General features: G+C 33.8%; 1 protein-coding gene across 3 annotated transcripts in view; it reads left to right on the forward strand.

Annotated features, from left to right (window-relative positions):
- LOC142333189 (uncharacterized) overlaps nucleotides 1-25,750 on the forward strand; it is an 87,032-nt gene extending 61,282 nt beyond the window's left edge. For 2 of the 3 annotated variants that reach the window (XM_075380152.1, XM_075380151.1), the window contains 5 exons: nucleotides 2,708-2,743; nucleotides 7,825-7,860; nucleotides 9,730-9,883; nucleotides 17,039-17,182; nucleotides 25,524-25,750. In XM_075380152.1, coding sequence (XP_075236267.1) covers nucleotides 2,708-2,743; nucleotides 7,825-7,860; nucleotides 9,730-9,883; nucleotides 17,039-17,182; nucleotides 25,524-25,574 — 421 coding nt within the window. In that variant the 3' untranslated portion in view covers nucleotides 25,575-25,750. The remainder of the gene's footprint in view (nucleotides 1-2,707; nucleotides 2,744-7,824; nucleotides 7,861-9,729; nucleotides 9,884-17,038; nucleotides 17,183-25,523) is intronic. The other variant, XM_075380153.1, reaches the window with a different exon arrangement.
- The last annotated feature ends 1,108 nt before the right edge of the window (nucleotides 25,751-26,858 follow it).

Raw genomic sequence — 26,858 nt, forward strand, 5'->3', positions numbered from 1 at the left:
CCCAAGGGTCCATGTGTCCATGTCCTTAACCAATCGGCTCCAGGCATCTCTCTTTGCCTGCTTCACAGCATTACTCAACCTTCTCCTTGTTTCACAAAGTTCCTCCCTCATCTCATCAGCTAGCACTGGGTTTCTCCGTTGAATCCGTTGCACCCTCCTCCTCGCCGCCGTAGCTTGCGACCGCAAGGTGGAGAGTTCTTCATTCCACCAGTATGCCATTCGCCGGGGACCACAGTACCGTGGCATTGCTCTTCGGCATTCCTCTTCGACTACAGTCGACAGCTCCTCCGGTTTCTCTTCCAGTATTCGAAGCACAGCCACAGCTGCCACGTTGTCAGCATGACGCCGTAACTGTACTTTGGACGGCCTCCATCTCACCTGCTCCTTTACTCGAGCTGGTCGGTCACACAGAACGGTAAAAAACACCGCCCTGTGGTCGCTTCCAAACTCGTCTGGGGTTTCCTTACTCTAAGGAAACACAGGGAAATAGTGGGGAAATTTTGCACAGCAAAAATTTCCTATACATCCGCCACGAGTCCGTCAAAAAGCACTAGGCGTATAAAATTTAAAAAAATAATATTTAAATAACTGACGGACCGATTTACTTCAAACTTAAAACTACAACATATCTTATCACTATCTTAAAAATTACACAGCGTTTATCACGGTAACACGCCTAGGAAAAAGTTTCGCTAGCACGTGGTCAAACTTTCAATAACAGATTACTCTAAAACCACTCAACCAATTTAGTTGAAATTTAAACTGGTGAGATGAAACATTAAACTCTAAAAAACTGTCACCTCAGAATTCCCAAAAAAACACTCCGTTTTAAAGTTGAAAAACACGTGGCAAGGTGCACGAATTTTCACACTTACACTAATAAAAACTTAATTAAACGTTAAAAGGTTAATTATTACTACTCTTACCTTAGCTACCTAATATATAGAATTCTACCACTAATAACTAATAGAACACTGTTTGAAATATATTAAAAATCTTAAAATAGTACCAGTAACCTACAACATGTAGGTTAGAAACTTTAAAGAACGAAAACTTCCGATCCCGTGAACCGATTTCGTTCCGCACTTCAGCGTTTACGCGTAGACTCAGACTCTACCACCCTGACCACTATAAATCCGGAAAGAGCCCAAAAAAACCACTTTTTTGATAACTTCAAAAAGGAGCACTACAGACTTCAACCACCTCTTACCTCGTTTCGTCCGCGCTTTTTGACCCAGATCGGCCTGAGGGCAAGGTCCCTACTAATGAAGAGGGATTCTCTCCGGTTGTAGGTCGGAAATCCAGCAGAAAGAGATCGTCAAGGGTCACGGTGCAAGAAGCCAAGTCTGATGGCAGCAGAGGTGACAGCACTGGAAAAATGATCATAGAGGAAATTCGGCACACTGATTGGCTGATTTCCAACAGTAAGAAGAACACGGCGGGAAAACTTCGGTTCAACACCAGAGGAGGGTTGTTAATTCATTTGGTCCATCTAGTAAGTATTATGACGGAGATTTTCTGTCTCTCCCGGTCGGATTAGGAGACGAAGAGGACGATGGGCAGAGTCTGACTAAACATTCCGGGAAACGTCGGCTACGTGATTCTCCTCCAGCCTCTGAGGGGACGAAGAAGCACATGATCGGTTGAAGTTCCTTGAACTCAACGGAGGAAATCTCCGACTTGGAGAGAAGCGAGTCGTTGGTGGATGTCTCCTGTATGGAGGAAGAAGAGTCTGCAGGAGAGAAGCGTGTAGGAGGTATGAAGCAGAGTCTTACATCGCGGAAACAGTGATTTTCCCATAGTCTGAGGCTTCTATTTCTCAATATAAGCGAGCTGAACCTGTTGGTTCGAAAACCAAGGTTGAGATCAAAAGATGTTCAGAGGACATGGACAGAAATTTTCATATGTTGGGAACATTCGAGGATGTTCTAGACAGAATAGATGAGGGATCTCAAGGGGGGAGGACTCTTCGACCGAGTATGATGGATAAGGCTACGCAGATGTACCACATTGTTTTCGATGAGTCATCGCAGAGTCCGGACCGTGGATTAGAACGGGCCACGGCTTGGTCGATTGAAGAGCTTAGGCAGGCGGTCGAGAATGGAGTTGCTGATACCGATTTTGAGCGGCTGGTCCTCAGGGGTTAGCCCGAAGATATCTTTCAGTACTCTGCTTTGACGCGCTGGCACCTCTCGGATCTAAATTTATGCTTGTGGATGCGGATCCGAGGGGCGGGGAAAATAAAGAAGAAGACTAAGAGAAATAAAAATAGACGAAATAATTTGTGAAGTTAAAAAACAAATAGAATCATTTAACAAAATATTAATTTGGAAAGTTAATTAAAATTTATTTTTCTTTTAATTTCATTTTTAACTATTAAACAACGTTGCAGAAAATTCAAATGATTTTTAAAGTTTGTTATCAAAATACATATAAAAGTAATATTGCTAGTGTAATAGGATGTTTTCTTTTAGTATAATTTTTAATTAATTAGTCAAAAGAAATTAGTACGGGTTGGTAAATTTTTGTTAAATAACGATAGAAGTACAATAATCCGTTTGTCTGTAAGTCGAGATATTAGGTAAGCAGTTTTATTATTTAATTTGACAGACATGTTTTTTTTCTCTAATATCAAATTTCTCCGCTTATTTATCTACAAGTATAATGTCATTGAAATTATATAATATTTAATTATTCTTTGTTCCAGAATGGATAGCAGTGATCTTTATGCATTCTATAAATGGTAAGCTAATAAATAAGCTTATTTTATCGTAATGAAAAACAATAACATTTCTGTACAAAGTGTAACTTTTATGCCAACATTATTATTAGTTGTCTTTTGTCAAAGAATTAGGCAAATACAATTAGTAAAATTTAACATTCACATCCGTACTTAAGTAATGATGCTTTTACTTGAGCCAACAATACTGTGAAATCTACGAAATCACGTAAAGTACCGTTGAAAAATTTAAAAACCGACATACATAATATTTCGTTCGTTAAAAAAAATGTTATGGGTCATAAGTTACTTTCCACGATGATAAAAAAAAGGATTATTGAATTAACATCTTATCAGACATTATAAAACTCTAGTGACTGAAAGTTTTTATTCATATTTCATAATCTCATTATTTTTCTTGCATGTTAGGTAAATTTAATAAGAAAGCTATTTATTGTAACGGGTATCATGATTAGACTTCCGGAAATTTTCGACATATCTTCGCGTTTCACATTCCCCAGACCCCAAAACCATCATCAGGTCAAAGGTTTATATGTATATATTATTATTATACAGCTGTTTCAATCTTTTACAAGATGTAGCCTCCTCAAGTCTAGTTCGACAGGTAAACCCTCAACAGTTCTCGCCTTGCTTGTTCTCCCAATTTATATATATATATATATTTTACTTTCTTGTGAACACAATAACTGCCGTAATTTTGCGCCAGTTACTTTCAAATTGATAAAGAAAATATAACGACCAAAACCTCGGTCATGTTCGTTAATGGGCAAAGTCGGACCATGGAATTGGAAAGGGGGGGGGGCTTTTCCGAATAAACTTAATATCGCTATAACTTTCTTATTAAAGTAAAATATCGGATTCATTTAAAGTTCCTACTATAAGGATTCCTATTCTTTGGATAAAGGTCTAAAACTTATATAAGTAAAGTTTTTTGATATCACCAACCATTGGCCCAGGCGGTAGAAAAAAATGGGGTTTCGAAGACAAAAAAATCATATCTCCCTTAATAGGTACAGTATCGAATCGGTTTAAAGTGGTCGTTAATCCTCTAAACAGTTTTTGATATGACGAACCCTTAGGGTAAGGGATCAAACCTTTGCTGGAATTGTAAGAAGATGGGGCTTGTCGAATGCTAAATACGTGAAACTTTTTTCACATGCAACCATTGTCGTATCGAGTTAATTTGAAGTTTTTCTTAACTTTAAGGTGGAAATATTTTTTACACCCTACTTAGCACCGGTGAAATCTAATTCCGCCTTCTGGTGTGCCGAAAGGAATTTTTTTAAAGTTTTAATCTGTCTTAATTATTTTTATTGCCATCTCGGTTAACATATGCCTAAATTCTTCCTTAACATTTGATTTAATTAAACACAAGAACGACCTCAAAAAATAATAAAAAATAGGATTCAGGCAGACTTAACAGGGATTTGTATGCAAGTAAGCGATAACCCACTGGCCTATTTATTTTACATAAAGTATAGTTAATATTGTAAAAATAAGTATTTTCGGTAGTTACATGTTAACAGTTATGTTACAAATTTTAGTCTCTAAAACCCTCTACATCTGCTCCCAAATTCCTTGCGAGCCGAGCTTTATGATATATAATACGATATCAACAGATATTCCGTATCGACTTAATGTATTTACTAACCGGTGAATTAGAAGGATTTAGAAGGATCAAGTGATTTTTTATTTAATGATTTTGGATTTACTGTCCTAAGAAAGGAAGAATTGTTCTTTCAGTTCATAAATACAAAAAAAAGCATGTGTTCGTGTTTACGACTACCACATTTCAGTGTGTATATTACCACATTTCAAACTGGCGGGGTTCCAACAATTCACAGTTAAGGTTCCAACAATTCACAGTTAACTTACTGGTATTATTTTACAAACAAGACAGTCATACGGATAACCCAGATAATGATAGTCATAAGAAATGAAACGACCAAAGAAACAAGGGCAAACTATTGTCTTGATTCATATGTATCCGTGATTTTATGGATTCATATTTTTTATGATTTAGTGGAGTTCCAATGGCAGCATCATATCACGGATGACTCTTTATAATACTGCGAAGCCTCTCAAATTTTGTTTGCCATAAATTGACCGGAAATAAGTAAATTTAAGTTATTTATAACTTATAGAATCGATTACACAACATAACAATGAAATAAAAAAAATGAGTGGCTCTTGTAATGCGCTTAAGAAAAAAACTTCGTTAGATTAATATTTTCATATGTCTGCTCTTGACTAAGAGAAATAAAATATTGTGATTCCCTCTATGAATCATGAGACCTTGCCGATGGTGAGGAGGCTTGAGTGCTCAGTGATACAGAGTAAGCAGCTTTTTCAGTAGTTGTTAAGGACGTAAGTCAGGACGACTTAAACGGCCATATCAACATCACTCAATCTTCTGAGTACTGCGAAGCAGAAAACAATGGAAAAGTGCAGCTGCTCTTTTTCTAAGAAAATGTAGCTCTCTGCATTTTCATATAACAAAGATGGAGGCGCCTTCCTTGGTATAATATTCCGGCGGTAAACTAGTCCCCCGTTCGAACCTCCGGGTGGGGACTAGTAAGGAAGGGAACACCAGAAAATTAAAAAATAACATTCTACGAGTCGGAGCGTGGAGTGTTAGAAGACTACAAAAGGTTGGTAGGTTAGAAAATTTAAAGAGGGAAATGGACAGGATAAGTAGATATAGCAGGAATTAGAGAGGTTCGGCGGGAAGAGGAAAACGACTTTTGAACAGGGATTTTACAATAATCAACTGAGCTTCAAATAACGTGCAGGCAGGAATGGTTTTCGTAATGAACAAGAAATTTTGGGGTACATAAATTAAAATCGAATAATGTGTTAAACAAAGATGGTACACCGATTTATAGTATGAAAGGAAAAGTCGATAGGCGAGTGGAATATATTGAAGAGTTATACGGAGGAAATGAATTCGAAAATGGTGTTATAGAGGAAGAAGAGGAAGTCAAAGAGGATGAAAGGGGATGAAAAATACTGAGATCTGAATTTAAGAGAGCATTAAAAGATTTGAATGACAGAAAGACTCCTGGAATAGACCGAATACCTGCAGAACTACTGCGCTGTGCAGGTGAGGAAGAAATTGATAGATTATACAAGCTGGTGTGTAATATTTACGAAAAACGGGAAGTTCCGTCATACTTCAAAAAGAGTGTTATAGTCATGATACCTAAGAAAGCAGGAGCAGATAAATGTGAATTATACAGAGCAATTAGCTTAACTACTCATGCATCAAAAATCTTAACTAGAATTCTGTATCGAAGAATTTAGAGAAGAATGTAAGAAGTTTTAGGAAAAGATTAATTTGGTTTCAGGTAAAGTATAGGGATAAGGGAAACAATTTTAGAGCTCAGATTAATAGTAGAAAGAAGATTAAAGAAAAACAAACCAACATACTTGACATTTATATACATGGAAAAGGCATTCGTTAATGTAGACTGGAATAAAATGTTCAGCATTTTAAATAAATTAGGGTTCAAATACAAAGATAGAAGATTAATTGCTAACATTTACAGGAACCAAACAGCAACAGTAATAACTGAAGAACATAAGAAAAAAGTCGTAATAAAAAAGGGAGTCCGACAAGGATGTTCCCTATCCCCGTTACTTTTTGTCTTTACATAGAATTAGCAGTTAATGATGTTAAAGAACAATTTAGATCTGGAGTTACAGTACAAGGTGAAAAGATAAAGATGCTACGATTTACTGATGATATAGTAATTCTAACCGAGAGTAAAAAGGATTTAGAAGAAACAATGAACGGCGCGGCTGAAGACCTACGCAAGAACTCTACCACATGAAAATAAACAAGAACAAAATGAAAGTAATGAAATGTAGTAGAAATAACTTTAATATTGGAGGGACAGGTAGAAGGAAAACATTGTGCAGGCAGTCAGGCGACGTTTGGAATATGTAAAACAAATTGTTAGGGATGTAGGATGTAGGGGGTGTACTGAAATGAAACGACTAGCACTAGATAGGGAATCTTGGAGAGCTGCTAAAAACCAGTCAAATGACTGAAGACAAAAAAAATGTATGGCATACGAAGGGTTTCTTCCTCTTCACTTGTTGAACAGATTGCAACGTACTTATTAGGAAAGAAGAACAAAATTTAATTTAATGTAAAATTATTTACGACTATCCATAAGAATTACAGATATTGTTTACCTCCTCTTACGAAGTGAAGGAAGTATTGTGATCGCGAAAAATTTCGGTTTTCAGATTTCAACGGAAATATCCATTCTGACCATCGCTGAATCCATTTTGACTAGTTTCAGCATGACGTCTGTACGTACGTACGCATGTATGTATGAGCGTATATATCTCGCATAACTAAAAAATGATTAACTTTAGGATGTTGAAATTTTGGATTTAGGTCTGTTGTAACATGTACTTGTGCACCTTCCCTTTTGATTGCAAGCAACTTTACGTAAAGTGTCCAAAAAAGCCCAAAATCCAAAAGAAATCTGGATTCTGGACTTTTTTACCTGCAGTAATAAGCCCTCATTGAGAGCTTTTCAACGACATATAATAAGTGGTATTTACGTTCATCGGTTCCAGAGTTATAGCCGAATAACATTTTAATTAATGAAATATTATGACCTTACAAGAGGAAGGCCCATCAGTACGAATTCGACTTCATTTCCTTTTTTTTAACACTTTTTTCTTTTAATTTAAATATGTAATATACAATAATAATAATTTACATATTATTATTATTAATTATTTACCTGTGATTGTAAAAAAAAATTACAATAATAATTCAGTAATAACAATAAAAAAATACATGAAAAAATATAAGAAGTTATTAATGAAATAGAATTTTATATAATTTTAATTTTAAAAAAATGTGTACATGTAATTTAATAGGTGTACAAGGAAGTTATGTGGTGTCCACATCAGATATTTTTTTTATTTTAAAGTTTGAACCGCATTCTATTAATTAGAGCAAAGAAATTTATTTTTAATTACTAAGTAAATCATAAATCATATGTTAATGATGCAATAAATATTTTACCTCCATAACCGGTTACCGTTTAATATTTTTTCAGCGAACATCCGCCGTGCGTAAAGAAATATTTGTTAAGGTAAGCATTATTTTAACAAAATTATAGGTACATAATAATATTTATTTTCTATATTATAAAAAAAGTTTATCAGGAGTCCTCTTTTTTTTCTTCTTTTTTTTTCTTTCTTTCCGTAGGGGGAGGAATGGCCTGATGGTGGCTGGCAGGTCCGCACTGACGGCAGTGCGGGGCTCTCACCCGCTAAAAAACCTCCCCTCCTATCATGCAGGGGCCGGATCTAAGCGATATGGTATGTACAGCCCCTGCATGATCACCCAGGACCGGGTAAATTCGTAACCTGTGTTACCGTGCTTTCGCTGCAGCCAGTTCCTGACGTCGCTTATGAGCCCATAGGTCCACCTTCCTTTGTCTGATTCTCGTCGTCTGTCACGCCAAGCCATGTAGAGACCGTCAATCGCCTCCTTTCTGTCCCCTCCATTCATTATTGAAACTCTCATTTGCGCTTGTAAGTCTATGGGCGGTACTCCAGCTATAACTGATGCCGTCTCAGCGCTGATCGTACGATACATAATCAAAGTATGACGTTTGTAAATTTAATTTGACTGAACAAATTTAAAAAAGTGATTCCACAATCGCTACAATGTGCAATTGGGTCGGATGAGGGTCGAACTCCAATTTTGCGAAAAATTGGGGGTTTGGATTTTAGGAGGGGTTTGCGGTGGGGGCCGGATTTAAAGGGGGCCCAAAACGAATACAATTCCAAACAGATACGGTATTGGTTAAACAATTCTCGAGATATAGCGCAAAATTTATCACAAGCGTGGATAATTCTTTCGCTAAGAAAATATACATATAAACGAGGTTACATAGTTTGAGGCTTTTTTTCACTTAGCAACTTAGAGGCCTGAAAATGTTGCTGAAATATGTTGTCATCAGGAGTAAACCTGTATGAAAAATTTCAGAGCGAATGGATAATCGGAAGTGCTGCAAAATTCGACTGAAAGATTAACGAGGTTCCATAAGTTCAAGGGGCATTTCTTTCACTTAGCAACTTAGGGGCTTCTTAGCAAATTTAAAATGATGCTAAAATGTGTTGTTATCAGGAGCAAACCTATCTGAAAAATTTCAGAGCGAATGGATAAGCAGAAGCGCTTCAAAATTTGACTGAAACGTTCCGTACCATGAATCTCACATACATAGAGAAACAGAAAGTTAATATAGAGCGGTAAAAATATGTCTTAACAGTAGCTTATTATGTAATAGAATTATGCCATTAATTTCAAGTTTTTAGCTGATTTGGACTCAGCACCATTTTCTCATTTAACTCTCAATTGAAAGTAAAGATCGATTACTTTTCCTGGACACTTTTAATTTTTATTTTTTATTTTATTCATTTAATTTAATTGTATGTGTTATTTGAATTTTTACTTGAATGAAATTTTTAGGAAGTTAAATATTTTAAACAATATATTTTAAAAAAAAACGATTTTTGAAACACGGTTACCTCTGATATAATTAATAAATTATTATAAAAGTGAAAATCCACCTTACCGGCAAATTAAATGTGTCGCTCTAGATCTTCCAGTCCTAGACCATCGTCAGGAGAATAAAATAAAGTCAAAAAATTAAAATTATTAAGCAGTCATGACGGTTAACTAGTATAGTAGTTGAACTAGCAAACGGTCATGACTGCTTAATTATTTTAATTTTCTGACTTTATTTTATTCTCCTGACGATGGTCTAGGACTGGAAGATCTAGAGAAACACATTTAACTTGCTGGTAAGTTGGATTTTCACTTTTATAATAATTTTTCAAAAATACAAAAATATAATTATCATATTTGTGCACCTAAATTTGTTTGTTTGTTTAACGGTAAATAAAAATTCTATAATTTCTTAAGTTTTGTTTATTCTTACATTTGTTTTCAGATGTACTTTACGTTTACATACCAAAGAGAAAATGAACAATTTTGTAGAATATCTAACTCCTATTTTAGATGAAAATTTACAACAAGAGTTAAAAACGAATTCCAATGTACAGTTTGAATTACATTTTTCATACATATGTAAATTTTTTAGCCCTGTAAGTATACACTTATTCAAACATACATATGTAGCAATTAAAAATGGAAAAACTATAAATGCAAGTATTTAGGAAAAGAAAAATATATATTATAAAATATAAACTATTTGTTTCAATCGCGCGCTCGCACACACGAATATATATATATATATATATATATATATATATATTTATATTGAAATATAATGGCTATTGAAATATATATATATATATATATATACAAGACGGGAAAGTTATATAACTTTCTGGTTACCAAGATCTTATCCATCAACAAACTGCTACATAGGAGGAAATTAAAGTAGAACATTGAAATATGTGAGGATGCATGTAAAGAAGATTAATACATAAAAATCATTCTACTCTCTGAGTAAAATTTAGAGAAACGGAACTTAAGGTGATTGTATCTCTCCATGATAAGGTACTGTGCCAAAATGAATTGTTATCAATGCTCCATACACAAAAACCATTCTCACAAATTCCATCCAAATCCTTCCCTCTGGTTTGAAGATATCTATAAAAAGAAAAGTAAAAAAAAAAAAAAAAACATATACGTATATCTTTCTGAAAATTTTGAATGCTAAAATTATAGATACTTTTTTTTTGTTTTTGATGTGTGAAGATCTGCCAAAACTTCGACATGAAACATTTAACCCTATTTAATACTTTCACTGGCATAGTATAATGTAACTCCAAACGCTGTTATTATGTTGTATTAATGAATGACTCGTATACTTTTATAGCTAAACGGTTCAAGTACATAGTCAGGAAATGAAAAATATTAAAGAATGTATATGTACTATCTGTCAAAGCCAAGTCTGCTCTTAACTGGGGCGAGCAGAATACTCCATCATAACAATCGTTAACACCGATATTTTTTTTTCTGCAGAAAGTAGTAAAATTTGCCCAAAACAAACGCCCAGCAGCCCGCAAGTACTAGTGTGTGGGGGTTCACCGCCTATGCGGTGGGACCCACTAAAAACCCACTCCCTCACGCAGGGTGGTTCTGGAATTGACTTAAAGGCATAACATCAGAACAACCCGCGTCACAGGCATACTTCTCATTCACACCAATATTTACAAATATTATTATATACAGCTCAGAATATAAGCACTATAGCTATGCCGGCCTCTGATAACAGGAACGCGTCCCACGGAAGCCATTGGTGACGACAATGCAGAGGCAACCGTGCCACCCACCCCTGAAGGCTGGCGCCCATCGCCGTTCTCAACCGACCTCTCCTTGTCCTCCTCTATTAGTTTCTGCTATAGCATCCTTATAAAATACCAGGCACACGCAATCCATGCCTCACCGGGAGAGAACATCAATCGTATGACTCCCCCCCAGCGAGTTCAATCGCCACGCGGTACCTTCTGTCTCTCTCTGGGGCACACAAAGAAGGCGCACTTCACTATATCCACATCATGCAGAACTGAGCAAGCCCTATACTCCTGTTTCCAATCCTATATAGAATTTACACGACACAATCATCGATATTTATAATTAATAATATTTACGACATTTAAAGCTCCGAATTTACACTTTGGCTGTGGCGGTCTCAGACAGCAGGAATGCGTCCCGCGGGAGCCAGCGGCGACAACAATGCCTAGACACCCCTGCCACCCGCCTCCGAAGGCTGGCACCCATCACTGTCCTCAACCGACATTTCCGCTGTCCGCCTCTATTAGTTTCTGCTGTACCATCCTTTTAAACCACCGGAAACACGCAGTCCATTCCTCACCATAGTCCATTCCACACCGTGGATACGGTATTGTCAACCGTATCCACGCCATCACAATAATGGCATAGTTCTCCTGTTTCCGATCCTACAGTGGTAGATTCCGAACGACCCGTGACCCAACAACCACTGAGCCTTCACAAGTCCACCTTTTCATGCAGTCTATTGACCCAGGCAGCCACCTTCGAGATCAAGGTGTAAGTCCAGTGCCCCTCCTTCGCACTCAGCCATCTCTCCTGCCAGTCAGGCACCAAGCGGCTCCTCGTCTCCTCTCTACCATCTGTAGCTGTATCTCTTCTCTCGTTGGCCAGCAGGTCCAACGGCGGCATACCAGCCACCACTAGTGAGGCATCCAATGATACCGTCCGGTAATGCTGCGCCACTCTTATTGCCAGCCTCCTATATATGCCATACAATCTCCGGGCATTTCTCACCACTCCAAAGGCCTCCCACCATACCGGTGCCGCATACAAAATCATCGATACCACGGTAGACGCCAGCATTATGCGCTTGATTGTTCTAGGACCCCCGAAATTGGCCAAAGCCTCAGCAAAACTGAGGACATTCTTTCCGCCTTCATGGCCACTTGCTGCACGTGAAGTGAGAAACTCCTTGACCTATAAAGCCACACTTCCAAGCATTTTGCCGTTTCCTTCGAGGCGATCATTTCTCCATCGACTTGGATAACAAAAGGAGGTATTCGCCGCCTCCCCGTCATCGCTACAATTTCAGTTTTCTTAGCTGACAGTTGCAGCTCCTGCGTCTGAAGACTTGATCTTCTCAATGGTCCTCGTAGCTATCCTCATCACCTTCTCCAGCTCCTTAGCCGCCATTCCTACCGCCAAATCATCGGCGTATGCCACTAATCGTACTTCAGAGATCAATCCCAAGATTGATCTCTGCGGCACCCCAAGCTGCATGGGCACGACGACCTCCTCCCCCTCCTCAGACGTAATAATCAAGTTTTTTCCACTAAGATACAACTGCATCATTCTCAAAAAGTAAGGTGAAATGCCTCGCTCCTCCAACTCCCGCAATATGGCCTCTCACCTCACCGCATTGAATGCATTAGCGACATCTAAGAAAACGACACCAGGGGAATTTTTCTCACATTCCTAGACTATCTGACAAAGCCAAGCCTGCTCTTAACTGGGACGAGCAGAATACCCTACCATTTTAACAATCGTTACCACCGATATATCGCTATTTTAGCAATCATACAGGTTAAAAACTTTTCTGACCGTTATCATTTTATTAAAAACAAACTCAGCACCATTTCTGTATAATGAAGCATTTTATATACCTATATTAATGTGATGTTAATTAAATAATTATTTTAATAGAAAACAACAATTTACTGAATGTATCAGTAATGCTCGGTGACTGTTCAATTGGTTTACCGCGATTTTATTATGAGAGTAGTTAACTCGGGAACAACATATGAAATATATTTTTTAAACTATGACAGGTTGTTTAGAAAGGAAGACAGTTTTGGAATGAAATTCGTTAATTTATTTGACTTAACACGGAAAAGTCATATTCTGACTAATCTTATTTTGTTAAACTAAACTACGTAAATAACTTTAAAGAAAAAAATTCCTAGTATATTTACTGTGAAAAAACAACAAACAAACAATACGTTTCTAACTTAGAATGAAAATAATTTATAGGTTATTTTGTAAACATCGATTAGTAGCAGTGCAATCTGTGCCTCGAACAAATCCACAGATTTTATTCAAGGTTGTTGATAGAACCGGGTTTTAGTAGTTTTTTACTATGGTGTAATACGTTATCTTATTTCAATAATACGGTATAGAATGCGGTATTGTCCGGTACTGTATCGTAGAAATAATATTATGAAATCAAATTTTGTCAACGATATGTCATTATTCTTTTGTTTTATATAAATCAGTAAATACAAAATATCTTTTCTAATCGATTCGTTGCAGTGATGAATTACTTTTAAAATAAATATATTACTGTTCGATTAATTACTTTATAAAATATTTGCGACTACACTGTACCTTTAATTGAGTTATAACACTGATGGAAATGTCTACCGAGGCATTTGCTTCGGTGGCATCCTGACGTATGTCAAACTGATGACTGTAATATCAGTCAGAGGATCAATAAGACGAACTTTGGTAAAAGTCTATCAGGGCTAATAATGAAGGAAGTGATGTGGCGATAGAAATCGTCACAAGGGAGTAAAGACGTGTCATATTACATCTGTTTATAAATATAACAAAACAATAAGCTGATTCCAGTAATATTTTATCTTTTTTTTTCAACAGAAGAAATTTGTTTTCAATCTGAAATCAATAAATTTTCTTGTATCATTTTAGTAAACAGTAAACAAAGTTTAAATTTTAGATGTAGTTAATGAAAAGATTTCTTTAATATAATGAGATCACTTTATCGTGTACAACATAATACTACGCACTATAACTCCACGTTGTACTATAATACAGAGATACTCGCATTTAATTTGATTCATGGAATGTAGTTATGCATTCCAATGCATAACTACATTCACAACACTTGCTGTGAATGTAACACATTTACAACACTTGCTGTAATTCAGCAAATGTCCACAATTTTCCTGAAAGAAAATCCTTCGCACTAAACTTTTTGAGATGAATTCCATTACCCCTAATGTCTTATGACAGGTGTCAAAAAATATTATTCTGCAAAACTACATTCCATGAATCAAACAATATGTATATCTATATTATAGTCCATTACAGTTTATAGGGCATGATAAATAGAACTCGCTATGTAATATCAGAAAATTGGCTTTAACAAAACCCCAATAATTCTAGTTAAACATAAGATGTTAATTACTGATAAAACAAGATATAAGCAAGAAGAGTATATAATATCAGTGACTTGTATATTTCTCTTGTTGTTATCGTGCCTTATAGTAAAAAAATTCACAAACTGTACTCAGTGACAATCAAGAAAAAATGACTAAAAATAAATAAATGTAACAATGTAGTGGTTGCTGATATGTTGTTGATTAGTTTACAAAAACAACTTTGAGAGCAGTTATAACATGTGGTTTATCTAAACAAAAAATAAAAACAAATCAAAAAGAAGCATCACATTTGTAAAAAAAGGAGAGGATGTTCCACATTCTTTCTTATGAGTTGTAACCTCTCTTATGATTACATGGTGATGCCTATTGTTTTAGGCTGTTGATTAAAAACTTAATCAAAATATAAATTTTCAAAATCCTCAAATTTAAATTGCAAAGAAAACTTAGTTCCCTTAGTTGCATATTTAAAGCTGAGCAAAATATACACATTACCTATGCAAAAAGTACATGCAGTTATTTTTTAAAGTTTATTATGCATAGGCGTAACCACGGTGAAATGCTTGCAGCCCCCTGGCAAGTCAAGCGAAAAATTATAGGTCAATTTCACTTGGCTATAATAGTATTGCGCGGCAAAAAAGCATGTTTGAATCGTGGTGGGAGCGCTCTCAAATAAACATTTGGGGAACTGGCAGTTCAAGGTTTGGATGGTCTGAGGTAAAACTCAAAAATTATAGAATGTTCAAGGTTGTACGTGGCGAGAATGTTCTAGTACCTTCTGTTCCTCATTTAGGCACTGCAATCAGTGCGAGTGTGTCGGTTGAGTGAGTAGATGAATTTGAGCTAGTTGAGGCCGCAATCCCATAACAATAGCAATCTAAGATGGATATTAGAAACTTATTTGGCACGAAAGATATGTATCTACATTATTTTCATTTGAGTCGACGAGTTGCAAAACCATCTAATTAAACCAACCTAAAATTTTCAGGAAATGCGAAGACTGTATTTTTGTTTGTAACAGTGAATTTGATCTTGTCTTTATTACTGAAATTTTAAGAAAAGTCATACAATATTAAAATAAAGAAGTAATAACTATACCACACTCAAATAATTTTAAATAACGATTGAAAATTGTAATTAGCTAATTTTGCAGCAGTTTTTCTTAATTAGATGCTTTCATTGCACCCTCACATAATGCTTGATATGACGTATGAGGATTTGTTAAACAAACTACAAGTTTTGTAGTTACTACAATTTTAATGATTTCCTTGGTGAAGCTGTACTTTAATACAACCAATGGAGAGGAAAAAATGTGTCAAATGCCGAACTGAAGGAGGTAATACTAGCTACATTAGTTAAAGAAACCCAATTATTCTACCCATCTATTTATTTCACTTGCACAATGTGTACCATCTAAAGATCCTTCAGCACCTTATACAGGACAAAAAATTGGTTACGGTCAACAATGACAGAAAATCGGCTTGTCAGTGTTCTGGAAGCTAAAAATAAATTTGGGAAAGAAATTTTGTCAAGATTTATCCAGAACTCTCATAGGCAAGTGCTGAGTAATGATCTAGATAGGTTTGAATAGCATTGCAATTAATTACTTTTGGCGTTTTCAAATAAAAACATTTTTTAACAAAAAACATTATCTTATTTTACTCCCCCCTGGAGAAAATCTTGGTTATGCCTATATTAATATGCAACTGCACTTGACATGTTGCCAGGTTTCTTTTTTTATAAATAAAGTAATAGTATTACATGTTTCGTAAACAGTGATCAACATTTTTGTGCATTTTAAGCAAAAATAAGTAAGACTGAGGATGCCTTGAAAAGATTCCTGTATTAAACGAGATATATAATAATTTAACAAGTTAAAGTTACACATAAATCTACTTTCATGGTAGTGTTACGAGTAATATTTTAAACCCTTATTTATTAAGAACAAATTTTATTCTGTTTTAACTTCAAATTACTGACTACTCTTTAATAGTACTAATTCTAATTTGATTATATCTCCTCTGGCTACTTTCTTGATAACTTTATCCTGCAATTGTATTTAGTAAACATATTGCTAAATTTTGGGTTTGGGTAAGTAGTAGTTTATATTCAGTTTATATGGTTCTAAATGTTATAAAATTAAAGTGAAGGTAATCAATTATTCATGAACCCCAAACCAGTCTTCAGCTGATTCCTTAATATCTAAAAGAAAAGCATATATTTGAGGAGGTCAAAACATTAAATAAATAATGCATAATTAATTTAATTAATTAAACTGGTGTTTTTTTGGAATTTGATCAGTACATTTTTGACTATGGATCTACCAATTGATTCTTTAACATACTTTGTTGCTGTACTATCTCAAACTAGGACTGTAGGGTCCATATTTAAACACACATTAGATTTGTGTGTATTTTATAAACACAACATTGTTATATCATTCATAAATTATTACATCAAATGCACCTATTGTTTAAAGAATATATTTTTTATTTTATTAATTCTCATGACCATTAATTTTTTTTAGGTGCCTTATTTAATATCTTAATTTATGTTTGTGTAAATATCCTTTAATTATTTATTTCTATATATAAAACTATTCAGTTGCAGGTCTTTTTAAACAACAATATTTTACAATACAAAATATTAAACTTCACCGTCAGTGGTTATCAGTTAACAAAATCTACACTTTCAACTGAATGTATTGGTCTTACGTACTGTTTGCAGCATCAAACTATTAACAATTATGTAAGTTTTAAGATATCTGATTAACCTTCTCTTCATGGTTAATACCATTACAACAAAATTTTTACTTGTAATGATTTACATTGTATATTTTGTGTAAAAAATTTTTAAAAAGATTTCCCATTTAGTAAATTATTTTATTTAGATAGTACAACCTATATATGAAAATGGTCACTGCTATTAAAAAAAAACAAAACCTTTTTATATTCCCCATAACTTTTATATTTCTCTACCCTGGTGTATATTTATTCAGTCCAAAAATTTATTTGTTGAATAAAATTAAAAAGCTGCTGTAACATTTTAGCTAAAACCTGCAGCTGTTGTAATTCTTTATTTTATTTTATAAAAAGTATTTACTTTGGAAAAAAACAATTATTAAATTTCAAGATTATTTAATTCCAAGCTATAGTCATATTTCAGACTGACCAGACTGTTTTACCGGTTGGCCACGACCGATCGACCTACCAGGAAATTTGTCCTTCAGAAATTTATGATTGGTTATACTCGATGTGGCAGTGGTGGGCTCAAAATTGCTGGAATATAAGTTGCAAATGTTGTATATGAGGAAAAGCAACATTTTCCAATATATCGAGGTAAATGTTCATAAAGGTAAAATAAAGTGATCTCACCACTGTCACTTGTTATAGACATTAATTTTCAAAGTGTCCTGATGTGCTCAGCATTGAAATGGGGGGTTTACTGAACCCCATAATCTGATGTTTTATTTACCTTTAAAAATAAATGTAAAGTAGCCTCGTAAGAATGAGCTATTTTATTAAGATAATTTTCATCATCAAACAAATCGAGTAGAATTTTTACGATTAATCCTATCTTCTAGTGTGATAGGTTGCACTACTTTACATGAACAAATTTTGAAAGGTTTCCTTAAAACATTATGAATAATTGAATGAGGAATGTTTAATTCAGGTGCTGCTTATCGTGTTGACTTGTGTGAACTGTATAAGTTCTTAAATAATAAAACAATAAGTACTTGTTATACTATTTCAGCATTTTTCCCTTGCAACATTTCATGTATTCAACAGTTTCCAGTGCTATTCACAAGCTTTAATTGTGGTGATCTTTAAATCACGTTTTACAGTTACATTGAACCAGTGTCCTATTCTTTCAAAAAAAACCAATCAATATATTTTCAAATTTTGTTTAATCCAGTGTCACTAGATGGACATCGATGAAAATTTGGTAGCGTATTCATTAGAATTTGGTCGATACAGTTTAGTACTTTTTTATTCCTCAGTTTATGTGGTATTAAAATAAAATTATTGATTTTATTTGTAACTATTATGTACTGTAATAAAATGTATGCAATTTACTCACAATATTGGTACCAATTTATCTATGCAGTATAAATTATTAATAAATGCTGGGAAAAGGGACAACTCCCACAGTTCTTCAGAACTGTTATGAGAAACAAAAATAACCAAACCAGTTGTCAACATGTTGGGACAGGATAAAAACAGAATATCGTAGTGAATTGATGAATTCAATTCAAAGAAGATCGCATTAATGAATTCAAAAATAAAAGTAGACGTAGCAACTTAATATTTAAAAGGCTTACTATAACATGAACGATGCTACTTATACATCTATTGTGCACAATTACTGTCAAAAATTTTAAGAGGCTCTTGATAACCATGTGCATGGTTTGGGAGCTGCTAAAGTAACAGACTTAGTATAACTCTCATATGCAATTCAGATAATAATTAAATAACCCATAATGACTTTTATCCAGATACATGGCAAGAAGGTCTTTGTTGTTGAACATGCAAGAAGAGATTACCGAATTATAGATCTTCAAGTACGTATTGATAATGGATTGTTTAGTATGTTTTTTGTCAGTGATCATTTAGCTGTGAATAGAACAGTGATTACCCCAATCAGTAAATTAAAACTGCAGTCAGGTGACTAGGACTATGCTGAAAAGTGATAATAAATGCTAGGGTATAAGCTAGGGTTTTAAAGAGGATACTGAAGAGAATTGAAAGTGGTGATGGAAAAAGGAATTAACTATTTAATGTAGGTCAACTGGTGGAAGAACAGGAAGGAAGTATAAATATTCAGTGATAGGATTTAATATTATGATGTCCTTTTTGTATGACTAGCCTAAAATGTAAAGATTATATTCAGTTTTTAAATTGTTGAAGATTTTTATAATCACTGACTGTTATATTCACTGACATATGTGGAACAGAATGATGTAGAGTGGTTTCTGCAGAGTTTTCAAGAATGTAACACTTTTGAGAGTTGGCATATTAGAAACCATTTGTACTGTAGAGCACAAAAGGAACTAGTAATGAATTTTATATAGGGATATGTTTTTTCATGATTCTTTTTATCTTACTTTTGAATGCAAAAGTGAATTTTAATGAATTAAAATTAATAACTACAAATATTATGTTTTATCAACCTGGTTGAGGTAATCAACAACTGGAAATCAGCAAAAACTGGAACGGAAATATGTAATGTAGGAACATTTTTGCAAACAAAGTTAGAAAATTTTAAAAGAGAGATGAACGTAAATGTAATAGTAATGAAATTGGATAAATAAAGTGAAATGAAAAGAAAGGATGAAGTTATTAGAGGATAATGCTACAATTCAGGAAATAAAAAGGAAGACATGATGTAGGAATAATTCTAAAAAAAAGAAATAGTAGTGTACTTAGGACAGTTTTTACTAATGATAGGAAAATTTCTATCAGAATAAGAATAAACCCAGGGACATGCTTTTAATACAAGTTTATATGCCAACTAATCAATGTGAAGATGACACAATTGAGGTACTGTACGAAGAGAAAGAGAAAATTATGGAAGAGTAAGATAAACATTGTTGTAGAATAATAATAAGGAAATTGGTGCTGTAGGGCACCCAAACATACTTTGGAGGGATGAAAAGGTGAAAGGAAACAACTGAGAACATGAAATGAAAGTGGAAGGATAATAAATACTACAAAAAAGACTAATGAAAATGCTAATAATATTGGCTGCTAAAAAAACTATAAAAGAAGGCTGAAGATTTCAAAATCTCCAAATTCTTTGGTAGTTTTTGGAAATGTGCTGGAGATAAAAACATATAAAAAATTGACTATATATTTGCAGAAGAGAAATTGAGAAATGCAATGAATCAGATATGTAGATGGCCCGGTGCTTTTATTGATAGTGATCATAACAGTGCGTTCAGAAAGTCACTGTACAGTATACTTTAGAATTATGTTGCTGCATTCTGATTTTTTGGTGTTAGATTGGTTGCCCTTGGTTCATTGGGTATTGTTCAGTGATAAACCAAGACATTAGATGTTGAGTTATGTTGTTTCATTTATCAGAATCAATAGTATTGAGAAAAGTAATGATTTTTTGATAGAAGAATACATTTTTCACGAAAAACGTTGATCATGCCTTTTGTGAAAGCGACAATTATAGTGATTTATTGAAGCACAATTTTTCTGAAAAATTTACAAATACTTGCTGTTCCTCAGCACAATGCATTTTGAACTATCAAAAAGTTTCAGGCAACAGGCTCTGTTGAAGATGCTGATCGAAACAGAAAACCACGTAAATTAAAAGACAGATATTTCAGATGCTATGGCTGAAAGTCCACCAAAGCTAATGAGTAGTTAGCACAGTAGCAAGATATTAGACTTGCTGCCGCACATAAAGGTGCAAGAAAGGAAAAGAAACTCTTCCCCTACAAAGTAATGCGTGTTCAAGAACTAAAAGCAACAAATCATGTCAAAAGACTAATTCATTGTCAATAGTTTAAACATTTTATTGACCAAACTGCATAGATATACTGAACATTATGTTTTTTACAGAAAGAGTGGTTTCAACTGGGAGGATATATTAAATTACAAAATATACAACTGTGGTTGACTACTAACCTCTTATGAATTGCATGAACAATCTTTACATGATGCAAAAATTGGAGACTGGTTTGATGTGAACAGAATGTGCATTGTGGGTCCAATCTTTTTTGAAAGTATACTTGACAGTGATCATTATTGTGATATTTTAACAACTTCATTACTCAGTTAAGAGAAGTGGAAATCAATCACGGTTATTCCAACAAAATGGTGCCACAGCTATCAATTCAATGGCTTTTTTTATAAAATGTCTTTGGTAAACGAATCATTCTGAGGGGTTTTTGGCCTGCACAATAGCCCAATCTGACTCCCTCAGATTACTTTCTATGGGGACTGCAAAAAGAGCAGTGTATCACAACAGACCATGCACAATTAACAAACTAAAAACTGCAATAATGGCATAAGTACAAGACATTCCAATAAATCAGTTAGTTAAAGTGTATGAAAACAAACTGAAACATGTGCAATGTTGTATTGATGTTTGAAGAGGTCATTTTCAACACCTTTTATAAACTATTCCAATTACTGTAATATCCGTTTCTATAAAATAATGAAATAAAAATGCAAAGTAATAATTAAGAAAGTTTCATCATTAAACTCCCATAATTCCAGTGCACAGCAACTTTCCTAATGCACTGTACTTCTTTCTGGTAGTAGAAATAAAAGTAATATTAAAGGGAGTTAGTTAAAAGAGCTGAGAAATTAACTAAATGGAGGATGAAACAAATTGCATCAATTGGATAAGAGAGAAGTTAGCTTAAGAATTAGAACGAACAAATGCAGAAGACCACTGTTTAAATGAATTTTTGTTTAATATTAAAGATGCCATAAAAACAGCAATGGAATAAAACAATTACCTTTATTAAGGGAAGAAGAATAAAGAAGCCGTGGGTTACCAGATAGGTGATTGAAAAAATGGAAGAAAACAGGCAATTAAAAAAAAACAGGAAGGTTGAAGTTGAGATGCTCTACAGCAAATTCAATAATGAATCAATAAAATTCAAAAAGCAAATGAGAAATGTCTTGCAGATGAATTATCAGATAGAGAAAATTTAGAAAGAAATGGATGATAGGAACTATGTATAAAAAAAAGGAAAAAGTAAAACGGATATACTTAAAAGGTGGAAGAAATATACAGTAGAAGTGTACTGATCTAATATAAAGCCACATAATTTTCCTGTAAAAGATCAAGCATAAATGTAACAGGATGAAGTAGGAGCATCAATCAGAAAATGAAAACGTAATGAGGAGAGTGAACAAGTTTAGAATCGTAATTAGAACGTGGACAAGCTTAATTCAGAATAGGAAAGCTAATCGGTCAAGAGATATCGTGAGAAGGATTGACAAAAACAGTACTAGAAGGATCAGCAGAAGGTGAAAAGAAGAGAGACCTAAAAGATCAAGAATGATAAAAATTAAAAGAGATGGATCGACAAAGAACCAAAATTTTTAGTTGAAAATATAAAGCAATAAGAATCATACATGGTCCAAGGGCCCCATATCAGACGGGTATGACAATGATGATGAGATGTAAAAACAATACATATGTTTAGCTTTCAAACTTAACATGCCGTTGAAAAACAGGTTAAAACAATCATTAATTTAATCCCTTCTATTTTTAAGAATTCCCTTTATTCTGCTATATTTTGTTCATTTGTCATATTTGACAAACTTCCAACATGCTTGACATAATCATTTAACTTGGTGAAAAGTTCAAGTCACTTTTCAAATCAAAGAATCGTTTTTTTATATGTATGAATGTAAATGAAGTGTAGTTTGTACAGTCTCAGGTCGCCCATTCCCGAGATGTGTGGTTTGAAATCAGCTGATTTGTGACAACAAGTTAACCACTAGACCAGCCCAGTGGCCAGATTCAATTAACTACTCTTCATCATATTAACTCACTTGTATATCTGATGCTATCTAAGGAACATTACAATACTTTCTTTATTATTTATTCATTGAATTTCTGAAAATTAAAGAAGATAAAGTATGTCTTTTATTATTATAATATAACTTTACATATAATCATTCAGCAATAATATAAAGAATCATGAATTTTAAGTCTTTTATGTTGTAACATTCCTTTCATTTGAAAAGCTGAAAAAAAAAATAGTACCAATACAACATTTATCAAATTCACTCCGTACTTCTATGCATACAAACTTAAATATAACAGTTGTGTTTACAAAGATGAATCAGTACAAATAAATTGTATTTCTAACAGAATTTATTAAAAAAATAAACAATTCGGCATTTTTAGATTAAGCAGCAGTTATAACAACAGACAAACAATTTAATGGCTTTTAATTGCACAAAATATCTTTAGATATATTACAATTACCGTTTTAAAATGCTACATTAAAGTGAATGAAAATAAATAAGTTCCTATAAAATCCACTTTAGGCAAGAAATTTGCCCTCTAGTAGCCCCTTTAAATAACTAACACCTGTGTAACAGTGCTTTAGCTAACTTACACTTTTTATACTGTCATTGTACTTGCAGATTTAAATTTCCAACTTCTAATAAGTTAAATCAGACAAAATCTGCAATAATTTAAACGATGAAATTTTCAAAATTTACAACATTTAAGAGTTTTTATTTCATCTGTAGCTTTTGTGTAAAATATAATTTAACTTTTCTGAGGGAGCTGTTTACAATTTTAGCCCAAGTAAATAGATGATATAAGTGGTTTTACAAGTGGTGTTGGTCATCTGGAGTAAAGATATTAGTACAAATATATGTAAGGTAATAGTGTAGACATATTAGAGCAATGTAAAAGGAATGCATATATTTGGATAAAGTCACTACAGAAAATAGAAGAAGGTTTAAGGGGCAAGATTACAAAAGGTGAGTAGTCATTTCAAACATTCTTCAAAAGAATTGTTGAGGCACAGATACATGCCTTTAGATTTCAAACTAGTATGCTTATAAAGCATACTAGTCACTGATCTGGACATATACATTTGGAACATAGGTTCAAATAAATAGTAAAGATAGAAGTAAGCTACAAATGCCAAAATAAAGTTTTTGAGGTGTGTAACAGGGAATACTTGCAACCAAATGCCTACTAATTTGTTTTGTTTCAAATCGTGATCCCCATTGGTGACTTAAACACAGTAAGAATAATTTGATAACTATTTCATGGAAACTGGTACAGCATTCATAGAATGGCAGTGATAAACAAAAATACAATGCGATTACATTTAACTCTGCAAGGAGTTATCAATTTAAAAGTGCAGAGCATTATTATTATTATTACTGGGAGACCATTGCCAACAAGGAACGCACTCACATGTTCCTCACATGACAAGAAACCTGGGACCACAATACCAGAGGACAATAGACCGCAAGGCTTATCCCTCTGGTCAGACCGTGGACAGAGCGGCGGCATGGAGAGGTGGAGTACTGCATGACCTAATTTTTAACGGCTCACAGCAGGTACTTCTGTGCTTACCTCCGTATCATAGGGAAAGCGCCATCCCCTGACTGCCTTTATTGCTCCGTTGTATGGGATGACACTGAGCACACATTTTCAAATGTGTTCGGTGGGCGGCAGATTGAGGGACACAGAGGCGGATCTTGGAGCACTGAGCCTCCCCGATGTGGTTGCGATGATGCTCCATAATCTGAGCAGCTGGAAAAGTGTAGTCTGATTTGTCGGCGACATTCTCGGGACCAAAAAGGTTGACCTGGATAGTTCTGAAAATTAGGTAGCACCTAATCAGGCTAGTATAGAAGGACTCGACTGGAAGTAACATGTTAAATGGTTCTGGGTCGAGTCCTGGTAGAAAGGGGGTTGGTTTTAGTTGGTAGTCTGCTGATAGTGATTGGATAATACCATCTGTGGGATCCCGACACTCTGTGCGTAAATGCATTTCCACCTCCCTTCGCAAAAAAAAAAAAAAAAAATTGTTATTATTATTATTGGTCGACCTGAGACTATACAAGACTACACTTCATTTACATTCAATGATATCATCCTCATCCATCGTCTGAAATAATATCTTATGGTGGTCCTGAAGGCTAAACAGAAAAAGAAAGAAGAACATTATTACACAAAAATCTCTAAGGAAATTTCCAACTCCAAACAATCAGAAAAAATTCCACTCCACTGAAAATTCTTAAAAACCTATAACATTAAAGGCAATGCAAATAGATTATAAATGATCCTACTTCGCGTAAGATGGTGCAATAATTGTTACCTTACCATTATAAATTATGAAAAATTTGCAAAATACTAACAATTTTCTACCACTTGTATTTGATGCTTCTATCATTTAAATTTCTTATAAGTATTGGTTCTACCTGTATCAAAAAGTTAATTTACTGAATTGTTCCTTAACAAATGACTGATTATTAACTATTTTCCCATAAAAATCACCCAGAAATATAACTCTTAATTATAAACAATGTAATTCATTAAATTACACATTACTTCATTTTAAATGTGTTTTGTTTAATTTTAGGATCCTTCTTTAAAGGAATACTTTTTATATGAGTTTGATGTGCAAAAATGACTTACGAGGGGAAGCACAGAAAATGTTGTGATGAATGATTCTGTTTAGTAGTAGAAGCATCCTACAGCTGTTACAAAATTAAATCTAGCATCCTATAAAAAATTAAAAAAAAAAATTAAAGGTGTAATTATATTAAATTGTTATATATTGTTATAATAAAAAAAAAGTAACAGAGAGTGCTTTATTAACTATCCTTTAACTGTTTCTTTCTTTTTATTTTAATTCTGAAGTAAAATAGAAAAGCATCTAGAGAACTTTACAATGCAGTGCGATCACAGCATCACCATGCTTATGATGATTAGCTAGCAGCAATCCCAAAATAGTGTAAGCATAACTTTACAGGCTGATGATAATTTATAAAATAAATATTATATATATATATATATATATATATAAATAAAAAAATAATACAATCACAATGAATTCTTTGAACTTTGATTATTTAATGATGCATGTATGATTCATACTCAAAAGCAAAGTGTCAAGAGAGATATTACAAGCATAATCCTGTACAATTCAATTCACTCTGTGTGCTGCAAGTATTCATACACAAAATGTCTCAGAAAGGAATCATTTTCTTATGTATGCTCTTCCCTGGAAGCTTTTAGTTATAAATACAGACAAAATAACTTAATGTATACACAAAATCTTATATTTGCACCATTCTACTGCTACTAAAATTTTAATTAAACTACTCCTGCGCTCAGCAATCACAAAGAAAAGATTATCAGCAAAAGGAAACTATGAAAAGAGTAGAGAGATTAGATCTTTTATTCCAATTGGTACATAATAAATTTGTCTAGCACTCGGACCAATTTACATGTATTGATAAAAAATGATGCTGTAATTTAATTTTTCAAAGATATAATGCAGCTCCTTCATCACAGAATAATACCTTTTTAGTTTAATCACATTTCATCTTGCTGATTAATCTGGCTCTCACTTAGTTCATCAAATCTATTTTCCATTTTTCACTCATTAAAAATCTTTTGATGTACTTTTTTTTCAAGAAGGCCCCATATCCCTGGACAAATATACATTGAAGGCTTAATATGAAATAATTTTATACATTTCTACTTAAGAATTATTTATCCATTGGATTTGTGTGTGCACCACCTGCTGAAACCAAAAAAGTATGCATTTCCACCCTTCTTAAAATAATGTGAATCATCTCTGGAGTAATAGTTCAAAAGGCTTCCTACACAATCACAATTTTTCATTTTATATATAATTATGATGAAATATTTGGGCCTTTATTCCCCACAATGAGAAATCAGATATGGT

The sequence above is a fragment of the Lycorma delicatula genome, chromosome 12 (assembly GCF_047948215.1).
Source record: "Lycorma delicatula isolate Av1 chromosome 12, ASM4794821v1, whole genome shotgun sequence".
NCBI classification, from domain to species: domain Eukaryota; kingdom Metazoa; phylum Arthropoda; class Insecta; order Hemiptera; family Fulgoridae; genus Lycorma; species Lycorma delicatula.